Below are 24,226 nucleotides of genomic sequence, written 5' to 3' on the forward strand. Positions count from 1 at the left end.
ATAGGAAAATGGTAAAAACACATTTACTCCAATAATTTATTAGGGGAAATCCTTTGTAAATAAGGTATTCCTAAGAAAGAATTTGTACTTTTGTAGGATGGAGGAAGGAGGATCCCTTGTGGGTCATATGAATGTATTCAACATGCTTGTTACCTAATTGGGATCTATCGGTATAAAGATTCATGAGAAAGATAAATTAATGCTTCTATTATGTTCTTTCCTAAACTTGTCAAATAACCCTATAATGGCTATTGGAAGTGTAAAGTGGAAAATAGAGCCCTAGTGACTCCCCACCTAGGAGAGAGAAAGGAAGTCACTTGTATGATTTTCACTTGGGGGAAACTTTACATTCAAAAGAGGGGCTTGAATCCAATAAATCCAAATCTAAGGGAGGCAAGGATATGAATTCCTAGTGGATTGCAAGGATTGAAGTGTGTTTTGCCCTCTTTTGTAAATAGGAAAGTTGACTTGTTGATTATGTAGAACAAAGAGAGAAAATGAGTGAAATGAGGAGCTACTGGTCCAGGATCATTTTGTAACTTCGGATCTGAGCTAATTTGAATGATAAGAGTCTTCCCTGCAAATTTGGATAAAATTCGTCGGCACCATGGTGAAAGTGTACATAGTCCTCCAAAAAAATTGTGAAACAAAAAGGGTTTTTCTGCCTTTGTAAGTGGAGTCCAAATCTAAAAATACACCTACACACCTATAACCTACACACATAAAAGAAGGGGAGAAAGGTTGTGGATAGGGGATTTCCTTATTCAAACCTTGGTTGAGGAATCAACCCTGAAAGAAAGTAATTGCAAATGTTGAAATGTAAATAGTGGAACTGTATAGCTTGTAGATCTGGAATTTTTCGATGATGGTTGCTTTGCTTCTTGAATGTAATCACAAGTATTGCATGAAATGTCATGTAAAATGACAAAACCCTAACACACACACATTCTTGCAAATGAATGTCATAATATTGCTCCAATGGATGAATGAAGAAGACACATGAAGAGGAATACTTGATGATGTTGGCAATTGACACTCATCCAATTTAGTTGTGTTGTTATCAATGATGGCAAAACACACCATTTTGTGTTGGTCACTTAACTGGTACTCATCGGTATTCATTGTTTGGCAATCGACACTCAAGTCAACTAGCACCGACACCGGTACCGGTTGCCAAGGGAAACCGGCAAACTAGGAACTGCTATATGAGGTCAACATGGGAGATTGATCTAGTAGGTCTACATGACAATGATCAAAGGCATCGATCTCAAAGTTCAATGAATTTATTTTTCTTTATGATGACATGTAAATAAATTGTAATATCATTATACGCTGACATAAGGAATTTGTTTTTATGTTTGGGAAGGGTATTTAAGTAAGTCCAGTTAGGATATTTTGTGTATGCAATGAAATGTAATGGAATATGGTGATGTGATATTGTGCGAGCAATGTTGATCGACAAAATGCAAATATAGTTTTCTATAGCTGGTCTTGGATATTGGTTTAGAGGTTTGGGAAGTGAAGCAACATACCAGTAAGCTAGTACACAGTGAAACTACTATAGACTATGCTTTAACCAGAACTCATCCAGCATAGCAAATGCACCTTGAGAGTTCAAAATTTTGTTTGTAACTCCATATTTGGTGTTTGTAGTCAATGAGGCTCCCTTTGTGATGAGCAGTGTTCTCTAGGCTATTGGCCTTCCTACATGTGCAGGCTCCTATTATAATATTTATTTATTTGGCTAGTGGATAAATATTGTGGGTCACCAATCCCACCGTGGTTTTTCCTCTTTGCAGTTTTCCATGTATAAATCTTTGTGGTATGGTGTATGCTCTTGTGGTTGCTTAATTTCTATTTGTTGTTATATTCTGTAATGTTTCCTGGTTACTAAAATGCATTGTTAATAGGGTTAAAATTAATTATATTGGCAGAACATTGATTCACCACCCCCCTCTCAGTGTTCTTGGATTCCAATAATTGGTATCAGAGCCTAGTGCCTTGGAGTAAGTCTAACAGCTTAAGGAAGATCCTAAATCTGGAATCCATGGAGATGAGTCTACAGAAACAACTTGAAGTAGCACTTGAGGACTATGATGCTGAAAGGATGAAGAACTTGAAGTTGCAAGATGAATTGAACTGCAAAGGAATTCATTCTTACCCTATAGGAGAGGCTCTCATCTATTCAAGCTAAAAGGAAGGAACTTTTACAAAATCAGAATGTTGAAGAGAAGGATGTTCTTAAAGAACAATGTCACAAGCTGAGTTAGGATAATGATGTCATGAAGAATGAAATGCAAGCCATGACTAAAGGAGATTGAAGATCGAAAGAAGAATGAAGAAAATATTAGCAAATCTCTGAAAGATGGATCTGAGGAATGCTTTAGGTTGGCACATGAGAATGATGTGATGAGAACTAAGTTGGTGCAATCACAAAACAATGAGAAAGAGTTGGAAAGAATGATGTCAATCCTAAGAAGTGATCTGGATGCTGCAATTGAATACGAAGAAAAGTTAAGGGTTAGCTCTGCAAGGCTTGATGAATTATTGAAGGATCAAAGAGACACTGGAGACACAAGAGGTATTCGATTTGAGCATGGAGAAATCTTTGATACTGCAAATCAGGGTAATCCACTAGTCAACCAGAATAAGAAATCATCAGTAAGGAAACCCAAAGCACATATAAATTTAATGGTAGATACTTTGTTTGTAATAAGTTTCATCATATCGAAAGACATTGTAAAAATAGAGCAAATCAGAATAATAATTTTATTCCCGGTCAGTGTTCAAATTGTAAGAAGTATGGTCATAGGATAGAAGATTGTAGAATGAATGTGAAATGTCATGCATGTGGAAATTTTGGATATATGGATAATCAATGTAGGTCAAGGAATGATCAAGGATACAATAAGGCAATTCAGAAAAATAATGTCACTTGTTATGCATACAACAAAATAGGACATATTTCTAAATTCTGCAGAAGCAAGAACAATCTGGTAGGAAATGATGAGATAGGAAAACAAAAGGCTGAAGATATCCAAAATGATCATGAGAAGAAATGGGTTAGGAAATCTGAAGATCAACCGATAGAAACAATCAACCTGGTTACTCAACCGGTAGAACAAAATGTTCCTACACCGACAAGAAACTCATTTGATAACTAATGCATTAGCCTTATGAGGAGGCAAATTAATGATGAATCTTTCATTACCCCTAGTAGAGGTCTCAAAGATTGTTTCAGATCTTGGTGAAGTTAGTTTGGAGATTCACCGACACTGAAATTATCGATTTTGAATCTGGTATGATATGGCGACATGCATTAATGTCAATGAAGAATTAGGGTTTTTCGCTGTATAAAATGGAAATGTTGGTTCATTTTTTATCACACTACATTCAGAGAAAAACAGAGCAATTTCAAGGCAATTCAAATGCAATTAAAAGTATTTCAAATGAATTTTAGTGCATTCACAAATGGATTTTCAAGAGCTTTCACCGATGAAGGTTGTGAGGTATTTTATTAGTTTTCAAGCTATATTTTCTTTGCAATGGCTTCTAGATCATCTTCAGCTCTGGGAAGTGTGGCTACTCCTATTGTTGTTGACATCAAGGATCGTCCATGCCCAATTTTCAAACAATGACCTCAGATTGCAAAGGTCAATGATTCAGTTGGCACATTTTCTAGGGTTCCTGAAGAAGTTTTGTATGTCAAAGATGTTTGTGCATACATTCACTGTACTTTGGAGGATTTGGGTTCTATTGAGATTAAGAACATGTATATTGGCACCTTTTTGAACCATGATGGGTCAATGAATCTGAAATTTCAAATTCTGAAGGATGAGGATTTTACCGACATTTTGGAGATGTCAGAATTTGAAGATGAAATGATTTGGTATGCACTGAGATGAGTCCATGGCGAATTCATATGGCTAGTTTGGCCCCACAAGATCACCAAGGAGGGCATTTACCCTAGACCATCCAACCCCTAGAAAGAAGAAGATATCTAACAATGAGGTAGAGAAGTTAACTGGTGCAACATTTGACAATCGATCAATGAGGATTAGCACTATCAGAGACAGAGCAGTTCAATTTGCAAGCATGATCTTCGGTTACAAGGTAACCCAATCAATCGGTTGAACTTTGTTTCTAGTTCATGCATTTAATGTGCTCACAAAATGATTAAGGAGGATGAAAATTTAGATCTATGTCAATGGATGTTTGATGAATTGATAATAAACTGAGGGAAGACTAAGCGTGAGAAGAAAGGTATTTTCTGGTATGGCAACCTTGTTGTCTATTTAATGCTTTTTTTTTTGAATGAGTTACCCAGAACTGGTAAGACACAATGGGCATTTGATGTACTAATAGAAAAACAAATCAAAGATTCTATAAGGAATATGGGAAAACATAGGGACTCCATTCTTTGTGGTTATTTTAAATTATTCTAGAAAGCAATGAAGAAGAGAGAAAGGGTTCCAAAGCATATTGTAGACAAATATTCAACTGAAATCTGTTTTATGGTGAAGAAGGATGAAACATTGATGGAGGCAGTGCAACCAAGGAAGATTTGGATAACTGAGATGGGATATGAGGTAGATGCAAAGATCTTGGACTTGTATATCAGCTCTTATTGATCCCCAAGTAGATGAAACAAAGAAAGCCTTTGGGACTGTAAAGAAAAAAGAAACTGAAGTTTAAATTAGATTCAGTAAAAAGAAAACGTAAGGAAAGATCAAGAAGGTTGGGGAAGTTGTATAGAAGATGTCTTCTAAGATCAAGCAAATCATTTGAGTAGCTGAAGGATCTTCTTTGACAGTAGTTCAGGCCTAATTGGTAGCAACAACCAGCAAGGGAGTAGAGAAGAGGAAGAAACTAGAGACTTAAATTGCCCCTGTTACATCTAGTTCTGATACTGATGTTGTGGCCTCATAGATTCCCAAGACTTACATTAGGATACCAAGGAAGAAGGTTGAGGAAGTAAAGAAGTAGAGAGTGAAGGTTACCCCTTCGACAACACCTAAAATCATTTTGAAGGGGAGCAAGCCCACTAAGAAGAGGAAACTAGTTAAGGAGTCTACATCTACTCCTAGAAAGATGAAGAAATAAGATGTAGATATAGCTCTCGAATCTGGTAAGAGTATTGAAGTCATTCCCCCTCTTTCAGTTGCTAAGCTGATTGAACAAATCACTAAGCATTAAATTTTGAGTAATATCCAGCACTATTATATACATATGGATGATAAGGAGCAAATGGAAATAGAGGAATCAGTTTTATTGTATTTTGACATTTATAAGAAAGCTCTTTTAGAGATTGAAAAACAGATACCAGCAGATTTGTATAATAAACTAGATGCTAGAAGGTTATCATTGGCTGAAGAGAATAAACACATAAAGGTACAGGAAATATTAACTATTTGTGGAGCTATAGCATATGAAGAGATGCAGGAATGTTTAGAGTTTGTAAATAAAATAATTTTTCAAAGAAAAAACATACATGTGAGTCTCATGGTAGGTAGAGTTAATGAGATAGTTAATGAGACACATGAGGCTTGGGTAAAATTCTTTGTAGATAAACCTGTATTCTTTACTACACCGGAAGTCCCTCAAAATTCTAACACTCTAGGCATCCCGATAGATGATAAGGGGAAAGGTATATTAGAGATGGATAAAATGGTTTTGGATCAGAAAATATTAGAGGATATTCCTCTGTTAGAACCAATTGTACCAAATATAGAGATACCAATAGATAATGTTGAAACTATACAAGATAAGCAGGATACACCAGAACATATCATTCTAGATATAAAGGTCATTGATATGGATACAGGAAATAAATAGGATGAGGATATTAAAGCTTCGGCACCAAATGTACATATTGAAGAGGTTAAGTTTGAAAAGGTTACTATACCAAGGGGCGAAGCCACTGCTGCAAGTCATGAGACTAAATCCTCCAGGAAGATTTTGGACAGTCATTCATTATTGGCACATGACTCATCCAATCAAGTTGATTTTGCATAGAAGAATATTGAATAGCTAAGCAGTTTTGAATTAATGTATGTTGCAGCTCAGAAGTTGCGGAAGGAAGGAACTGAAGACAAGTAGGTTATTGAGTAGGTCATTTCGGTTTTGCAGCAGCTGGCACTGGAATATAAAGTTGATCTGATTGGAAACTCATCTAACAAAATGAAAGGTTTGAGTGAGCATATTTCCAAAGAAGTTTACAACTTTTCAACAGATTTCAAACCAACAACTAGTAGTGAGGTACAATATCGCACGGAAGGTCACTTGTGACAACATGATTTTATCAGGCAAGGCTAAGATGGTGGTGGAAATAACAAAGATTGATAAGGCTCTAAATGAGTGTATATTTATATATAGGTCCTATACTAACACCAACAAACTAACAACAGACCTTAAGGTGAAATTGAAGGCGGTAAAGACCCGATTAGAATGTTTGGCTAATAGTTTTGATGGTACTGAGACATTGACTAGTACCATTGATGGTCAAATTTTGATAACAAAGTCTGAGATTTCTACATTAGAGAAGGACATGGATAGGTTAATCTGGCATGCAAGGAAATTATGAGGTTTGGTGAGTCCCCGGTTGAATACTTTGTTACTTCATAAGAGGGAAAGCATTGAGTTAATGAATAAACTCACTCTGGCAGACCTAATAGAAGATCTTCGTGCATATATTCATAATGGTTTTGTATCCATTTTCAGCATATTGAAGATAGGCTGGGATACATATTTAGGATTTTTGAAGGGTTCTTACCTAGATATTTTTAGGTATATCTAGATCCGGTAATCACATTTTTGTTTGTATAGAATTTGATTTCTTATTATTTTTGCCCTAACTTTGCCATTGATGTGAAAGGGGGAGAGGTTGATGTGAAAAATGGTTGGGACATAAGAAGTAATGTTTAGCTCAGGGGGAGAAGTCTTCCTACAGTTTTTGAGATCAGTTTTGGATTTTTTGGCAGGGAACCAAAACAACACTTTAGTGATCTATTTTTCACACGAGTGTTGTCATCAATGCCAAAGGGGGAGAATGTTGGCAATTGACACTCATCCAGTTTAGTTGTGTTATTATCATTGATGGAAACACACACAAATTTGTGTTGGTCACTAAACTGATAGTCACCAGTACTCATTGTTTGGCAATCGGGACCCAAGTCAACCAGAACTAGCACTGATACTGACAGACAAGGGAAACTAGCAAACTAGGAATTGATATATGAGGCCGACATGGGAGATTAATCTTGCAGGTCTACATGGCAACGATCAAAGGCATCAGTCTTGAAGTTCAATGAATTTATTTTTGTTTAGGCTGACATGTAAATAAATTGTAATATCATTATAAGCCAACATAAGGCATTTGTGTTTATGTTTGGGAAGGGTATTTCAATAGGTTTGATTAGGATATTTTGTGTATGTAATGAAATGTAAAGGAATATGGTGATGTGATATTGTGTGAGCAATCTTGATTGAAAAAATGCAAATATAGTTTTTTGTAGTCAATCTTGGATTGGTTTAGAGGTTTGGGAATTGAAGCAATATACTGATAAGGTAGTACATAGTGAAATTGATATAGACTGTGCTTTAACCAAAACTCATCCAGCATAGCGGATGCACCTTCAGAGTTCAGAATTTTGTTTGTAACTCCATATTTGGTGTTTGTAGTCAATGAGGCTCTTTTTGTGATTTGAAGTGTTCTCTAGGTTGTTGGCCTTCCTGCATGTGCAAGCCCCTATTGTAATATTTATTCATTTGGCCAGTGGATAGATATTGTGGGTCACCAATCCCACCATGGTTTTTCCTCTTTGAGTTTTTACATGTATAAATCTTTGTGTTATGTTGTATGCTCTTTTGGTTGCTTCATTTCTATTTGTTGTTATATTCTTTAATGGTTACCGATTACTAAATTGTATTGTTAATAAGGTTAAAATTGATTATATCAGCTAAATAATGATTCATCCCCCCTCTCAGTGTTCTTGGATTCTAACAGATGATTGCTTGAAGACTGGGATGCTTGAACTTTGCCTATCCTTTATATCATATAAATTGCCACCTCTGTCTCTTCCCCCTCAAATGAGAAGACTAATTCCCTTTTATACATGCCTCAGAGAATTAATTCATCTCGCCAAAGGCTGAAATCGGGGAAGTTTGAAATCCCAAAATAAAGATAGGACCGAAGGGACCTATCTTGGTGCCACCATAAGGGGGGGGAAAAGTGTACCATGCCCTTGTCCTAGGGGGACAGGGGTGCCATGCCCCTGTCCTGCCCTATCTTGGGGTCTGGATAGGGTCTTGAGGCCATCTCAACGCTCAAACAGGAAGGGTTCAAGGTGAAGATGCAGAGAGAAGTCCCAATTGGGAAGGAAGATGTTGTCACCAAGGTGAGGACCTCAAATATGGTTAAAATTACTAGGGTCACAATTTTAAGACACTACATGAAGAATAACAACCACTTTAAAGGTGGAGGATGTAGCAACTTTGTTGTTATGTAAAGAGATGTAAAGGAAAAATTTTGAGATGGCTAAGAAGTTTGTAGTTGCTCATGATAGATCAATGAAGAAAGACAAGAAGAAGGACGAAAAGGGTCAATTCAAGTCTCTACAGAGATCTAAGTCTTCTAGTAAAAATTCCAAAGTAAAATTATAGAATTGTGTCAAATTTGGACATATCTTTAAAGAGTGCAACGAGGACAAGAAAAAGAAAGATACAATTGATTTCTCTAATTTTGACTCAATAAAATCCTCTCAAGGTCTTATAGATACTTTTGTTGCAACCTTGGCAACACATGCATCAGAAGATGTGTGGTTGTTAGACTCATGTACTTATTTCCTCATGACCTCTCACATTTCCCCTTTCTAAAAATTGAATTTGATAATATAACTAGTTCATTCTTATTTTTGCATGCACTAGTATTTAAAAATAATGAAAATATTTTATATAATATTTTTATTCTCATAAATTCAATAGTTCATATTTTAATCAGGAAGAATTAATTATTATAAATTAGTTTGTTTACCCAAAAGAGGTGTGGTTTAAGTCAAGATTATTTTTTGATATATAGAATCTATTTTTAGAATATTTATTATTTCTATAATGAGAATGTATGACAACATATATGTAGGTTGATTACAAGTTGATTGTGTTGGCAACACCAATTTAGGAAAACTAAGAGGGGGGGATGAATCAATTTTCATCGGATCTACAAATTTAACCACAACTATAGATCTGATAAACTACAAAAATAACAAAGATAAGAAAATTGAAAGCACAAAACACAACACCAAGATTTAGATGTGGAAAACCCAGTTAAGGGAAAAACCACGATGGGAACCTACCCACAATAAGATGATACTCTACAGTAGTATCTAAAAATAGTACAATGGGGAATGCACCAACATTCATGCACATTGCCTAAGTTCATTGTTCAAAAGATAATGACCTGGAAGGCTACAATCTTCAGGGAAGTCTCATTGACTTACAACAAGATTCAGACTACAATCCGGAAGGAATAAACTGCAATAATAGCATCTTCAAATGCCCAATGATGGTTTCGATTAAGCTCAATTGTCTACACTACGACACCAATCTCTGCTTAATCACAATGTTGAAGGATGAATCATTTCTTCACACATACACCACTCTCTAATAATGTATAAACAACCTTGATACTTAAATTACATGACAATATTACCTATTTATATAAATCATCAATCTTGACAACAAGGTCGGTTAAACCCTCAACTCACAATTACCAAATTACACCACATGATACAAAGATTAACTACCAAACCATTATAATAATATACATGACATATGATGGACCTAAATATAATTCCCAAACTCTCATGACCATTGGTAATCATGCCAAGATCAATCGCAACACGCTACACCACTAGGAAAACCGTATAACATGAAGAACAACACTAGCTCAACAAAATCACCAATAAATTGCACAACGATGAATGAAAATCACCAAAACAAATAGAACATACTCAGGAAACACTAGCAAGAACATTAGAATCATCAGTAACAGTTGTACCAACACCACTTATCAAATCTTCATCGATCAACATCTAAACCTCAAGAATACTCAAACAACAGCAATTGTTACAAAGAAAAGATAACTTGCGGGGAACCAAATCATGAACCATCTAAAATGAAGATACACAATGCCATCCCAAACAATATCTCAAAATATCAGCTCAAGATTTGAACACACCGGAATATACTGGAGGAAATACTGCTCTACAAAATATTGATAAAAATAAATAACTGCATAACCAGATCATCTGACATGATCAATTAAGCTTTCCAGATCACCAAAAACAATACAAAAAAATATAATGATACTATAAATAATCCATACACCAAACCATGATGCCAATAAACCAATCAGTAATCATCGGAGCGAGAATATGTTGACATCGATGACAAGAACATATCCTAGCAGCAACAATGTTCAACAATCTCCCCCTTTGGCATTGATGGAAACATATGAATGTGAAAAACAATCAATGCAAAGAAAGAAAATATCTCCAACAAAATCCTCCTAAGATCAAGCTAATAAAATAGTTTTTCAAATGCTTCTCTCCCCCTTTGACAACAATACCAAAGATTTCAAAATAGAAATCCAAACTTACTCCCCCCCTAAAATAAACAAGTCATGATTCTCTCCATCATATATAGATAAACAATCCAATAGACTATTCCACCAAAGGAGCAACACAGACTCATCAATCTGGACAAAGAAATTAGACTGTGAAGTCCACCGGATTGATGCATTTCAATGCATCTAGTTCTCATCCAGAGGGGTGGATACCCCAAGCTTGTCTTTCAAATAGACAAATCTATTTGCAGGCAAAGGCTTAATGAAAATATTAGTAATCTACTCCTTTGTAGATATGTATTCCAGCTTCAATTCTTCTTCACTAAATTTTTCTCTCAAGAAATGATATTTGATTGATACATGTTTAGTCTTTGAATGTTGAACTAGATTTTTTGACATACTAATAACACTATAATTATCACAATATATGATAGTAGGATCATCATAGATAACTCTGATATCCTTTAGCATTTTCTTCATCTAAACTACTCGAGTGTAGTTACCAGCAGTAGCAATGTAGTCAATTTCAGCAATACATAAGGATACTAAATCTTGTTTCTTGCTAGCCCTTGAAGCCAATTTCTTACTTAAAAATATTGCACCACCAGAGGTACTCTTCCCATCATCAACATCACCAGCCTAATCAGCATCAATGTAAGCACATAACATGAAATCATCATTTCTCAGATACCACAAACCATAATCTAGAGTCCCCTCCAAGTATCTGAAAAATCCTCTTAATTGCAATGACATGAATCTCTTTCGGATCAGCTTGATATCTAGCAGCCATGCACACAACATACATAATGTTTGGCCTAGTCCAAGTAAGATATAGAATTCCACCAACCATAGATTTGTACAAACTCTAATTATCTTTTGGAGATTTGTCATTTTTAGACAATTTGCAGCTAGTCACCACAGGAGTTCCAACTAGTTTGGAGTCATCTGACCCAAACTTCTTCAACAATTCCTTCACATATTTAGTTTGAGATCTAAAAATACCTTTCCCAGTCTATCAAATTTGCAATCCTAAGAAAAAATTCATCTCTCCTATCAGAGACATCTCAAATTATTTTTGCATATCACCGACAAACTTCATGCTCAAGTTACCATATCCTCCAATGATAATATCATCAAAAAAGACTTCAACAATTAAGATGTCATCATTCTCAATCTTGTAATATAGATTACTATCTATAGTACCTTTATTAAATCCCAATTTCAGCAAGTACTTACCCAATCTAGCATACCAAGCTCTTGGGGCTTGTTTCAATCCATAAAGAGATTTATTCAATTTACATACCATGTCTCCATCATCTGATAATGGAAATCCATCAGGTTACTCAATGTAGACTTCTTCCTCAAGATCACCATTCAAAAAGGCTGACTTGACATCCATCTAATATACCTTGAAATCTTTATAGGTAGTGCATGCAAGCAACAGTCTAACAACTTCAAGTCTAGCTACCAGAGCAAAAGTCTCCTCATAATCAATTCATCTTTCTATGCATATCCTTTGCATACTAGTTTTGCATTATTTCTAAGAACTTCACCAAATTCATTCAATTTATTCCCAAATACCCTTTTAGTACCAATAATATTCTTATCTTTGGGTCTAGTCACAAGCTCCCATGTGTTATTCTTTTCAATATGATCTAATTCTTCTTCCATAGCTCTCATCTAATTTTCATCTTTGTAAGCTTCAACAACATCTTTAGGTTCAATTGTGGAAATCAAACATACCTTTTCAGTAGCTAGCCTTCTTCTAGTCATCATAACTTTATTTTTATCTCCAATAATCTAATTTTTAAAATAATTCAATCTTACATACCTCTGAGTCTTCTGATTATTCTGATTTTTAGGTTCCTGCACCTCTCCACCGATAATAACAAAATACCGATTAATAGTCTCTACTAGATTATTCTACTTCCACTCTTTAGTCTGAATAGGCATTATAACAACATGATGACCATCATCATATCCACATGCTCTGATCTCTTTTCCAAGGTTCTCATCAACCTTAACATTTGCACTTTATACTATATTTCTCAGTCTCTTATTATAGCAACAGTAGGCTTTTCTCTTTGTTGAATATCCCAAAAAAAATCCTTCATTACTTTTTGTATCAAACTTTCCTATCTCCTCATCTCTCTTGATATAACACTTGCTACCAAAAATTATGAAGTATCTTAGAGTAGGAACATGACCAAACCATAGCTCATAAGGATTCTTACTGGTATCACCTCTAATATGTACTCAGTTGAATGTGGAAACAACAGTGATAATATCTTCTCTCTAGTAGATCTTTAGAACATTCCCTTCAATCAACATAGTGCTTGCAGCATCCAAGACAATCTTGTTCTCCCTTTCAACAACTCCATTCTATTGTGGGGTTCTAGGAGCAGATAAATGTCTTCTAATCCCATGCTTCTCATAAAATGAACCAAACTCATTGGAACAAAATTCTCCTCCTTTGTCCGATCTTAGAAATTTCACCTTGAATCCTGTCTCAGTCTCAACCTTTACTTTGAATATCTTGAACTTGTCTAATGCTTCAGATTTTTCCTTCAAAAAGACAACCCACATCATCCTAGAATAATCATCAATTAGCAAAATAAAATATATGTCACCTTGCACACTTCTAACATTTGTAGGTCCACATAGGTCAGTATGCACAAGATCTAGCAATCTATCAAATGTATATTGTTTCATCTTGAAAGAAATTCTTGTTTTCTTACCCATTTGACATTCTTTACATATCAGATTAGCAAGCTTAATAATCTTAAGTAGATCTCTAAAAACTTGTGTAGAACTGATCTTAATCATTGAATCAAAGTTAACATGACACATTCTCCTATGCCACAACAAAATTTCATTAATCTTAGAAATCAAGCAACTTTTCTCACCAGCATTCAAATAAAATATATTACCTTCGGTCTTAGTTTCAGGAGCAATCTCTATGCTGGAGACATTTAGGATCTTGCATTTACCATTCTTGAATTGCAAATCATAACCTTTTTCAACCATCTATCCAACACTCAAAAGATTATGCTTCAAACCTTCAACATACAAGACATCATCAATATTATTCTTATCATCAAAGGAAATAGAGCCTCTACCACAGATCACAAAGGCTTTGTCATCTCCAAATATAACTATTCCACCATCATATCTTTCCATACTCTCAAATTTTCTTTTATCACCTGTCATATGATGTGAACAACCAATGTTAATCACCCATTCATCTTTTTCTTCAACTTTAGCAGCTAAAGATTTCTCCTCAATAGTGTAGCTTGTGGAATCAACAAGCATCGATCCATATTCTTTGATAGCAATAAACACAAGTTCATCTCCTTCTAATTCTTCATCTGTAACACCTTCATCAGCAGCATAGTAGCAGTTCTTATGATGCTTATACTTTTGGTTAGACTTGTAAGGCTTATCATACTTCTCATGCTTATCAAATTTAAACATTCTCTTCAGACATCTAGAAGCAAAATGTCCTTCTTTATTGCAAGAGAAACATTTCAAAGGTGATTTTCCATCATACTTACTAGTTCCTTTAGGCAGTCTCCAAGCAATCAATACTTCAAGCTCATCTAGTTCTCTTTCTTTCTCTTCCGTTTGTCTTCTCTCTCTTTCATATCTAGATATTCTGAATTCATTAGGATCATACTTCTACTTTCTAGATATAGATGTTCTAAATGTTGTCATAGACTTTCCATGTGATTAACCAAATTCGCTCAGCTCAAATGCAGCAATCTTTTCAACCAACATATCTCTTGTTACTGAAGTCACACTTCAGATCTCATCAATAGCAGTTACCTTATGTTTATAAGTAGGAGGCAAAGATCTCATCACCTTAGCAATGATTTCATCTTCTTCAAGGGTTCCATCGACACATCTGATACTTAGGACAAGATCATTCACCTTAGCCATAAAGGGATTTATGTTCTCATCTTCTCCCATTCTCAACATCTCATATTTCCCTTTCAAAATCTACAACTTAGCAACTTTCACTTGTTTGTCTCCTTCATACAAGGTTTCAAGCTTCTCCTAGATCTCATGTACGATCTAAAGTCCCATTACATTTGTCATCTCTGAATCAGTCAGGGCACTTAGCAATGCTTCCTTTTCTCTGATGTTATGTTCAACTTCCTTGATCTCATCAGCTGTAACCAGTCCGTTTGGAGGAACATAATAGGCATTCTTAGTGATCTTCTCCAAGACATCTCAAGTGCACCTGCATCTAGTTCTTCCATATAGCATAGTTACTTCCATCAAATCTTAGACTCTCCTTAAAGATAACACTTCCACTTCTAGTTGCTCATCAAGCAGTTAAGATTCTTCTGGAGGCTCTAGCTCTGATTCCAATTGTTGGAAACAACAATGAAGTAAAAATGAGAGGGGAGGTGAATCAGTTTTCACCAGATCTACAAAATAAACCACAAATACAGATTTGATAAACTACAATAATAACAAAGATAAGCAAATTGAAATCACAATACACAACACCAATATTTTGATGTGGAAAACCCGGTTAATGGAAAAACTATGGTGGAAACATACCCACAATAAGATGATACTCTGCAGTAGTTTGTGAAAATATTACAATGGGGAATGTACCAGCATTCAGGCACACTGCCTAGAGCTCATTGCTCAAAATATAATGACCTGAAAGGCTACAACCCTAAGGGAAGTCTCACTAACTTACAACAAGATTCAAAATACAACCCAGAAGAAATAAATTGCAATAATAGAATTTGAAAATGCTTGATGATAGTTTTGGTTAAGCTCAATTTTATGCTCTACAACACCAATCTCTTCCCAATCACAATATCGAAGGATGAATCACTTGTTCACAAATACACCACTATCTAATATTCTAGACACAACCTTGATACTTAAATTACGTGAGATTATAACCTATTTATACAAATCATCAACCTTGACAACAAGGTCGGCCAAACCCTCAACTCACAATTACAAAATTACATCACACAATACATAGATCGACCATCGAACCAATATAATGATATTCATGACATATCATGGACCTAAATCAAATTCCCAAATACTAATCACCACTGGTAATCATGCGAACATCAACCGTAACATGCTACATGACTAGGAAAACTGCATAACATAAAGAACATCACCGGTTCAATAAAATGACCAAGAACTCGCACACCGATTTATGTGTCACAAAAAAAAGTACGACATAATTAGGAAACACTAGCAAGCACGTTAGAATCATCAGTAATAGTTGTACCAACACCACTTATCAAATCTTCATTGATCAACATCTGAGCCTCAAGAATACTCAAACATCAGCAACTATCATGAAGTAAAGATAAATTGTAGGGCACCAAATCATGAACCATTTGAAAGGAAGATACACAACACCATCCCAAACAATATCTCAGAAGCTCAGCTCAAGATCTGATCCCACTGGAAAATACTAGAGGAAATACTAAACTCTGCAAAGCACTGATCACAAAAACAAACTGCATAACCAAATCATCTGATAGGATCAATTAAGTTTTCTGGATCACCAAAAACCATATAGAAGAATATAATGATACTAGAAATACTCCATACACAAAACCATGATCCCAATAAACCAATCAGAAATCACCGGAGTAGGAATATGTTGACATCAATGACAAAAACATATCCTAGTAGCAACAATGTCTAATAGATAGTTGTAAGTAATGATCTCTCTTGGTGTGCAAGGTAGAGTGAGAATTAAAATATAAATTTATTTATTATTTTCTCACGAAATGGTATGTTTGGATTTCATTCTCTATATATTTTGAGGGTTTTCACCTTTTGGGAATCTCATTTTTTTATCTTATAGAAACTCAACCTAAATTTGTGTAGACATTTGTGTTTTTATATAAACATTATATGATTGAATACCCATTGCAGATTATAGTAAAATGATTAAACCCCTTTGGTGCAAAGATCAATTTCATTCAATTATACCATGTTGGATCTTAAAATATTTATATAATAGTAAATATTTAGTGTGTTCTTTTTTGTGTGTAGTTTACTAGTAATGAATTGTGTAATTTGTGTGGATTTTTATTGGGTGTTTAGTTGGACCATGTTGTTGTACTATATTATTTTTCATGTTATTATTTTTTTGTATTATATAGATTAATTTTTTAGGATGTATATTTATTTCTAGCTTGAATTTCTCTAGTGTTGCCAATTTATCCATGCTTTAGTGTTGTGGTGAGATATTTTGGCATGATAGTTTCAAAATCTTATTGAAGTTATCTTCACTATTGTATCACAATATTATATTTAATTTCATCAAATGAAATAAATATATGAATTTGATGCTATTTTAATGTAAAACAATGTCAAACTAGTTTCCAAAACTTTGGAAAAGTTGATTGAATTTATGGGTATTTAGTTTAAATTTAAATGCAATTGTTAGTGTGTTGAATATTATGATTTAGATTATAAAAAAAATTGATTCATTAATTATAATTCATTTTGTAAAATATTTTATATTTTATATTAAAGTGTTATTAGATTAATGATCTTACTAGCATGTATGAGTTTAAATTAATTTATATTTCTTAGTGACATAGAAATCAGGTATCATAGGTGGGGGCAAATGAAATTTTTAGTTGTGAACTCTAATTTAGAAAATAAAATCATGTTCAAAGAAGAAAGAAATAAATGGAAGAAATGTATAATTTTATTCCAATATAGATAAATTGGCAATTTCCATGGAGAAAATGTGATATAGATAAATTGGCAATTTCCATGGAGAAAATGTGATATAAATAGAATAAGAAAAACTTAGAAGTTAATATAGGAGAAGGAATAATTTATATAGGGAAACGTTTTTAATCTCTAGTTCCATTCTCAATCCTTCAAATATTATGGGCTTACCAAAAAAAGATAAGGAGGTTAAAGTGATTGAAAATGTATACCAAGAAATATCTTGGTAGAAACTATTAACTACATATATCAATGAAAATTTAAAGATTTTAGGAACATTTTTTCTTTCTAATTTTAATGAACATCTTGTTAATGAACATCTTAGAAAAGAAGGGTCTTTTAAAATATTTTCTCATAGTCACAAAGATGATGAGCATAAGGTTTCTAAAATGAATGCTCTAACCTGAAATGACATTGATAAGTGTTTTACAAAGCCTTTGTTACAAAAACTACAAGATTTCTCCATACTTAACCCTATGAATGTCTATAATTTGAAAGGATGGATGAAGATGATTATTTCAAGGAGCTTGTATGAATAAAAGACCATGGCATAGTTTATGCTTATGTGTCTAAATTTAAATGTTTAGTAGTAGTAATGATAAATATAATGACATAGTTATTTATTGAAGGGTTCGAAGAACCCCTCAAGGAATTTGTGAAGCTCATTATGATTGCAACCTTTTGCCTTGTTGATCCTTTCTGTTTGGGAGTTTGAGCAATAGTATTTTTAAATGAGGATGAGATCCCATATTTGTGACTTCACCAATTCATAGCTTTGGGTCAAAAGTGTTTCATGTGAAGTCAAAGAATGTGTTGTGCCCCTGTCACCAATCAATTAAATGTTTATCGAGCCGTTTTAAATAATAATAATAAAATATTAATTATTGATATTTATTTTCTCAAAATAACAATAGATTGTGGCTAGGGTGCCTTTTTAATAGCTAGAAGTTATTTTTATAAGATATAGTATAACATCGGGAATCTATAACATCATTTATGAAAGGTGTAAATGTAAGTTGACAATTGTAAATAATAGGTTATTTTGCCATGCAAGGTGGAGTAGAAACACAAATTTAAATTTATTTATTATTTTCAAAACAAAAAGTGTATTTCAATTTGATTCTCTATATATTTTGAGATTTTATACATTTTAGATATCAATCTTTTTATCATACAAATACTTTAGCAAAATTTGTCTAGACACTTGTGTTGACAAAAAAATATTCTACAAATGAAAACCCATTAGATATTAGAATGAGAGGAAAGAGAAAATTAATTTATAGATTATATTGTATTTTAAAATATTTTTGAAATAGTTTAGTTTTGTTGTGCTCTTTTTTTTTCTTATAGATTGTAGGTAAGGAAGTATATGTTTTGGATGCGGTTTCAATTGCATTTTTTATGGACTTCGTATTATTATATCGCATCATTTTGGACATTATATTTTTTTTAATATTAGTCTACATCTCTTTTGTATGCTATGGTTAGTCATTCCCAGCTTCAAGTCATCACTGTGTATTTGTTGTAGAATTGTTGTGAGACAATTTCGTGTGATACTTTCTGACTCTTATTGCTACTATGTTTCCTTATATTTTTGTATTCACTTCATTATTGTAGTGGCATAGTTTACGTACTTTTCTTACATCATATGAATGGAGGAAGTTGATGGTATTTTCTATGTAAAACTAGTTGCTTAAATAGTAGAGAAATTAATGGAATTTGTGGGTGTAGACACCTAAAAATGGTCAACGCTTGCGGAGTCATACTTTAACATTTGCGCATTGCCTCATTTTAGGTTTTTGCGTCGCATTAACATTTCTCCTATGTTACGCACTTGGTTTTTATCATTTGCGAGCATCGAGTCATTCTTCTACATTCTTCATTCATCTCACTCTCACATTTGGTCTTGTCGACAACAATCTTCAATCATGATTTTGGTCAATCTTATCCTGTCGCATCAATGTGCGTGCTAATTTGTCATCATTTTGGACATCGTCAATCCTAATTAGGGTTTTGTCCTCTTGTCAATCTTGTCGTTTTGCGATCGATTTGTCATCAATCGTTATCATTTTAAATCTTGTCGTTTTGCGTTATCATTTTCAATCTTGTCATTTTGCGATCAATTTGCCATTGAACGTTGTCTGTCTCAATTATGTCAATTTGGTTCAATTAGTCATTGTTCCTCGTCAATTGGCGTATTTATCAATCAAATCATTTATCACATTGGTCCTTTGTTAATCAGAATCATGATCGAGTCAATTATCTTTTATCAAGACCTAATTATTGTCCTTGCATTTCTAATTTAACCTTGTTTGTTATTTTCTCTCCATTCTCCCTCTAAGTTAAATAATTTATTTATTTATCCTAAGTCTTCTTGTCACAATTAAATGTTTATTTAATTGGCTAATTAATTCCTCCTATTTTTGTAAATTAATTAATGAATGAGAAATTATTAATTAATTTACCTAATTTGCATCAATTTTCTAATTTCATCATTTCTAATTTCCTAATTTTCCTAATTCCTAATTTCCACCTAATTAATTTTTCTCTAGTTCTCCATATTTTTGTGCTTTGGTCGAAGCATGAATTTCTCATGCATCATACTATTGGCATAGCAAGATGTCATAGGCTTTTAGTCCTCTAACCTTTGCATTGGCAATATGTCATAATTCATGACATAGAAGGTGTCATAACCTTCTTCCTTCAACTCAATTTTGCCATTTTGAAATCAATTGCCTATAATATCAATTTCATGCTAATCTTGTCTTTTCTCCAATTTATCTATAAATTGGATGAATTTCTTCAATCTCGGCTAATAATAATCACTTGTTTGAATTACTTTGTTGAATCAATCACGCTTTGAGTATTCTTGTGCCAATGTCAATCTTGCTTTCACATTAGGTTTATGCACTTGAAGGTGAGATCCACAAACAAAGGCTATTTGGAGAAGAAAGAAGGACAATGGAGCCGCATGAAGGAGACATTCAGATCTACATCTGGTTTGCTTAGTTTTTAGTTTTGAATGTTTTGCTTTTCATGTCTTTATTGAGTGTGTTAGGATAGATCATTGCATTTTAGCTTTCGTGATTGAGCTAGATTAATATTTTGATATTTGCTTTGATGATTTCCGATTTCCTAGCTACAGTAGGTCTCTTGGTTAATGTTTTAAAATAATTGTACATGGCTTGAATCTCATAAGTCCCCCGAAAGCCTTTGACTACCACTTCTCTCGCTCAATGGGGTTTAGTTGTTATGAGTTTCTCTTAACTTGAAATAAGACATATAATTATTATTAGCACTTTGAGAATTAAATCAAATAACGTTTAAATAGAGTATACCATAACTGCCTTCTAAACATTTTCTTATCTGCGTTTTATCCAGTGGACATCACGTCTGTCTAGAAGAATGAATTATTTTTCGTTCTTGTGTCTTTCTAATTTATTATTTCTGAGTTTCCTTATATCATACTCTCTATTTGGACAGAGCTTTGCTCTTTCTTCGGCAACTGCATACGGAGGCAGAACATGGGTCAACAATCTGCAATCCGGACATTTCTTGGCACCATCATATTATGCAGATGCACTCGTCAGGCCGATTCTTCTGACCAGTAATATCTCATATAATGATATGAATCTGCAGTTTGGATGCGGATTCTTCTGCTATAGTCGTCCTTGTGACACAGGCTACCTGTTTGCAACCTTCTTTGTTATCTACGAAGATAATGGTATACTGGCTGACATGCAAATGGTGTGGAGTTCAAACAGAGACCAGATGGTGCAAAAAAACGCATCCCTAACACTCACCACTACCGGAGAACTTATGTTGAAGGATTCATATGGCACACTCGTCTGGTCTACAAATACGTCCAGCCACGATTTTCAAGGAATGGAGATACAAGAATCTGGGAGTCTTGTTCTGTTTAACACCTCCGGTGGAATCATGTGGCAGTCTTTTGATCATCCCACTGATACGGTGCTGTCAGGGCAGAAGTTCAAGGTGGGCCAAAATCTTATTGCAAACACTTCTCCTACTAATACAAGTCAAGGTATTTTCCACTGTTCCTTATCTATCCGCAGCTTCGTTATGCTTATAGGCCTGGAAACCCCTCAAATATATTATAGATATCCTGATCCTCCTTCATCCGTGGAGTTGTCTTACATCCAGTTTGACAACGAGTCTTTCTATATGCCGCCATTAGGGAAAATTAGTATGCCCAACGGTTGCCTCTACTTTAAGATTGATTCATACGGGCATCTGCAGTTTTATTCAATCATGAAGACCATAGGAAGATCTACAGTTGAGTATTTGTCAACCATTTCAAATAGTCTAGGCCTCTGCGACTATCCAACTCCATGCGGAAGCTATGGCGTCTGCAGAGATGGGCAGTGTAGCTGTCCAAAACAGGGCAATTATTTTGTTCAAATTGACGCCACAAAGCCCAATTTAGGCTGCCTTCTCCACAGACCTCTTGTATGTTCGAATATATCTAGACGCAGTAACTGTGCTCGTGGTCATCACCTTTTAGAGCTGGAGCATACTTCGTATTTTACTTATAGTTACAATGATCCATCCATTCCACAGTTGGTCTCACGGGATTACTGTAAAAATCTTTGCCTTGCAAATTGCTCTTGCAGAGCTGCATTTTTCAGGTATGGTTCAAACTTTTCTAGTGGTTATTGTTACCTGGAGTCCAATGTCTACTCTCTGAAAATGAGTACTCAAAATGATGTATTTTACAACTCCACTGCTTATATTAAAGTTCAGTCAAGGCCTAAGCAGATTAAGCATTTGGTTATAGTTATCATTTGTACTGCCATTGGTGGAGTGTCTCTCCTGTTTCTTCTTTTGTGTACATGGATAAGTAAACGTAGAGAAAGCAGTAAGGAAAAGGATGAAGATGAGGACAAGGGTGCAGATTGGCCGGCAGGCTTGCCTATGCGCTATTCATTCCAAGAATTACAGAATGCTACAATTGAATTTAGTAAAAAGTTGGGAAGCGGAGGATTCGGTTCAGTTTATGAAGGCGTCTTGCCTAATGGCTCAATGATAGCAGTGAAGCGTCTTGATGGAGCAGGTCAAGGGGAAAAGGAATTCAAGGCAGAAATGGAAACTATAGGAAAAATTGACCATCTTAATTTGGTAAGACTAAAGGGATTTTGTGCAGAAAAGGCCTATCGGATGCTGGTATACGAGCATCTACCAAATGGGTCTCTGGATCGATGGATATTTTCCAAAAATATGCTGGACTGGAAGACTAGATACAAAGTAGTTCTGGATATTGCAAGAGGATTAACATATTTACATGAAGAATGTCGAGAACAGATAATACACTTCGACATCAAGCCTCACAACATTCTCCTCGACCAACATTTCATTGCGAAGATCTCAGATTTTGGCTTGGCAAAGTTGATTGACAGAGAGCAAACTGAAGTGATAACCCTGCTGAGAGGTACACCAGGGTATATGGCGCCTGAGTTACTAAACATGCATTTCACAGAAAAGGCAGATGTATTTAGCTTTGGCGTTGTGGTGGTAGAAATTGTCAGTGGAAAAAGAAGCAGAGACCTTTCAGATAACTGCTTGTTTTCAGTCTTACAAGTTAAAGCAGAGGAGGGGAGGTTAATAGATTTGGTATATGAGGGATTTGTGGATGCTGAAACAAGCGTAAGAGAGGAGGCAGTAAAATTGATAAAAGTGGGAATGTGGTGTGTACAAGAGGATTTTACGAGGCGGCCAGCTATGTCGACTGTGGTGAAGGCGTTGGAGGGTATAATAGACACGATGGATGATGTTCCTTCCTCGATTGCAGGATTCAATCCTAGTTACGAAACGGAGATCTCCTATGCTCTTCTACCTTCGGAGCTATCAGGACCTAGATAGCCTATTAATTTGTTTAGAAAAGCCAACTACAACCTCTGTTTTAGTATTAATATGTTTGAATGTTTAGTTAGGTTTCTACGATCCAAATCCAGAGAATTAGGTAAAATATATTTACTTAAAAACGTTAAAAGGGACACCATCGGCTTTCCCTGGTAAAAAGTCTTTATAAGATTTTCCAAATCTGTTGGTTTTAATGTTCAGTAGACTTCTAGCATGTTATAATAATAACTAAATGTGAGGCCAATTAACAATTATTTTGGAAAATTAGTCATTAAAAGTATTTTTGTCTGTTAAATATTTTAAAGTTACTATTTTTAAGATAATATCACAAGGGAAAATTAAAAAAAAATATATTATTTTTCTACAATATCATGTTGACTTCACTTTTTTTTAATGGATAATAAAAATTATTCTCTTAAATTTAAAATAAATATATATTACAATTTTTTTATTGCTATTTTTTAAATAATATACAAACTAAATTAAAAATTCTACATTACAAAGTCAACGTGGAGCTTTAAAATATTTGTAAATAAAAGCCTTTCCTAAGAATAAGAATTTGAATGAATATTAAAAAATCTAATGATATGATGTAATAATAATAATTTAGTCTTAATAGTTATGTTTCTTTCCTAAAATGAATAATAGAAATAAAAAAATAAAAAATATACTAATAATAATTTAGTCTTCATAGCTTTGTTTCCTTTTTAATGAATTTAATAGGAATACAAATATAGACAAATACAATAGTAAGAATATGTAAAAGTATAATAATATAATCATATAATATGAACAATAATTTAATACTAATTACAATATAATAATTTAATATTTTTTTAAGTGGAATAATGGAAAAATAAAATCACTACCTCCATAATGATGTGTGGACATATTTTACTTATTTTTTGAAAATTTAGGTATGGTAGTTTTATATTATTTTCAAATTTAAAGCAAAATTTCATTATTAGGTGGTCCAAATTGAAA

General features: G+C 34.1%; 1 protein-coding gene across 1 annotated transcript in view; it reads left to right on the plus strand.

Annotated features, from left to right (window-relative positions):
• Positions 1-23,242, plus strand: part of LOC131037152 (G-type lectin S-receptor-like serine/threonine-protein kinase SD2-5) — a 44,131-nt gene extending 20,889 nt beyond the window's left edge. The window contains exon 4 of the mRNA XM_059208586.1: positions 20,846-23,242. Coding sequence (XP_059064569.1) covers positions 20,846-23,242 — 2,397 coding nt within the window. The remainder of the gene's footprint in view (positions 1-20,845) is intronic.
• Positions 23,243-24,226: the final 984 nt, after the last annotated feature.

This window comes from Cryptomeria japonica, chromosome 7, assembly GCF_030272615.1.
Source record: "Cryptomeria japonica chromosome 7, Sugi_1.0, whole genome shotgun sequence".
Taxonomy (NCBI): Eukaryota; Viridiplantae; Streptophyta; class Pinopsida; order Cupressales; family Cupressaceae; genus Cryptomeria; species Cryptomeria japonica.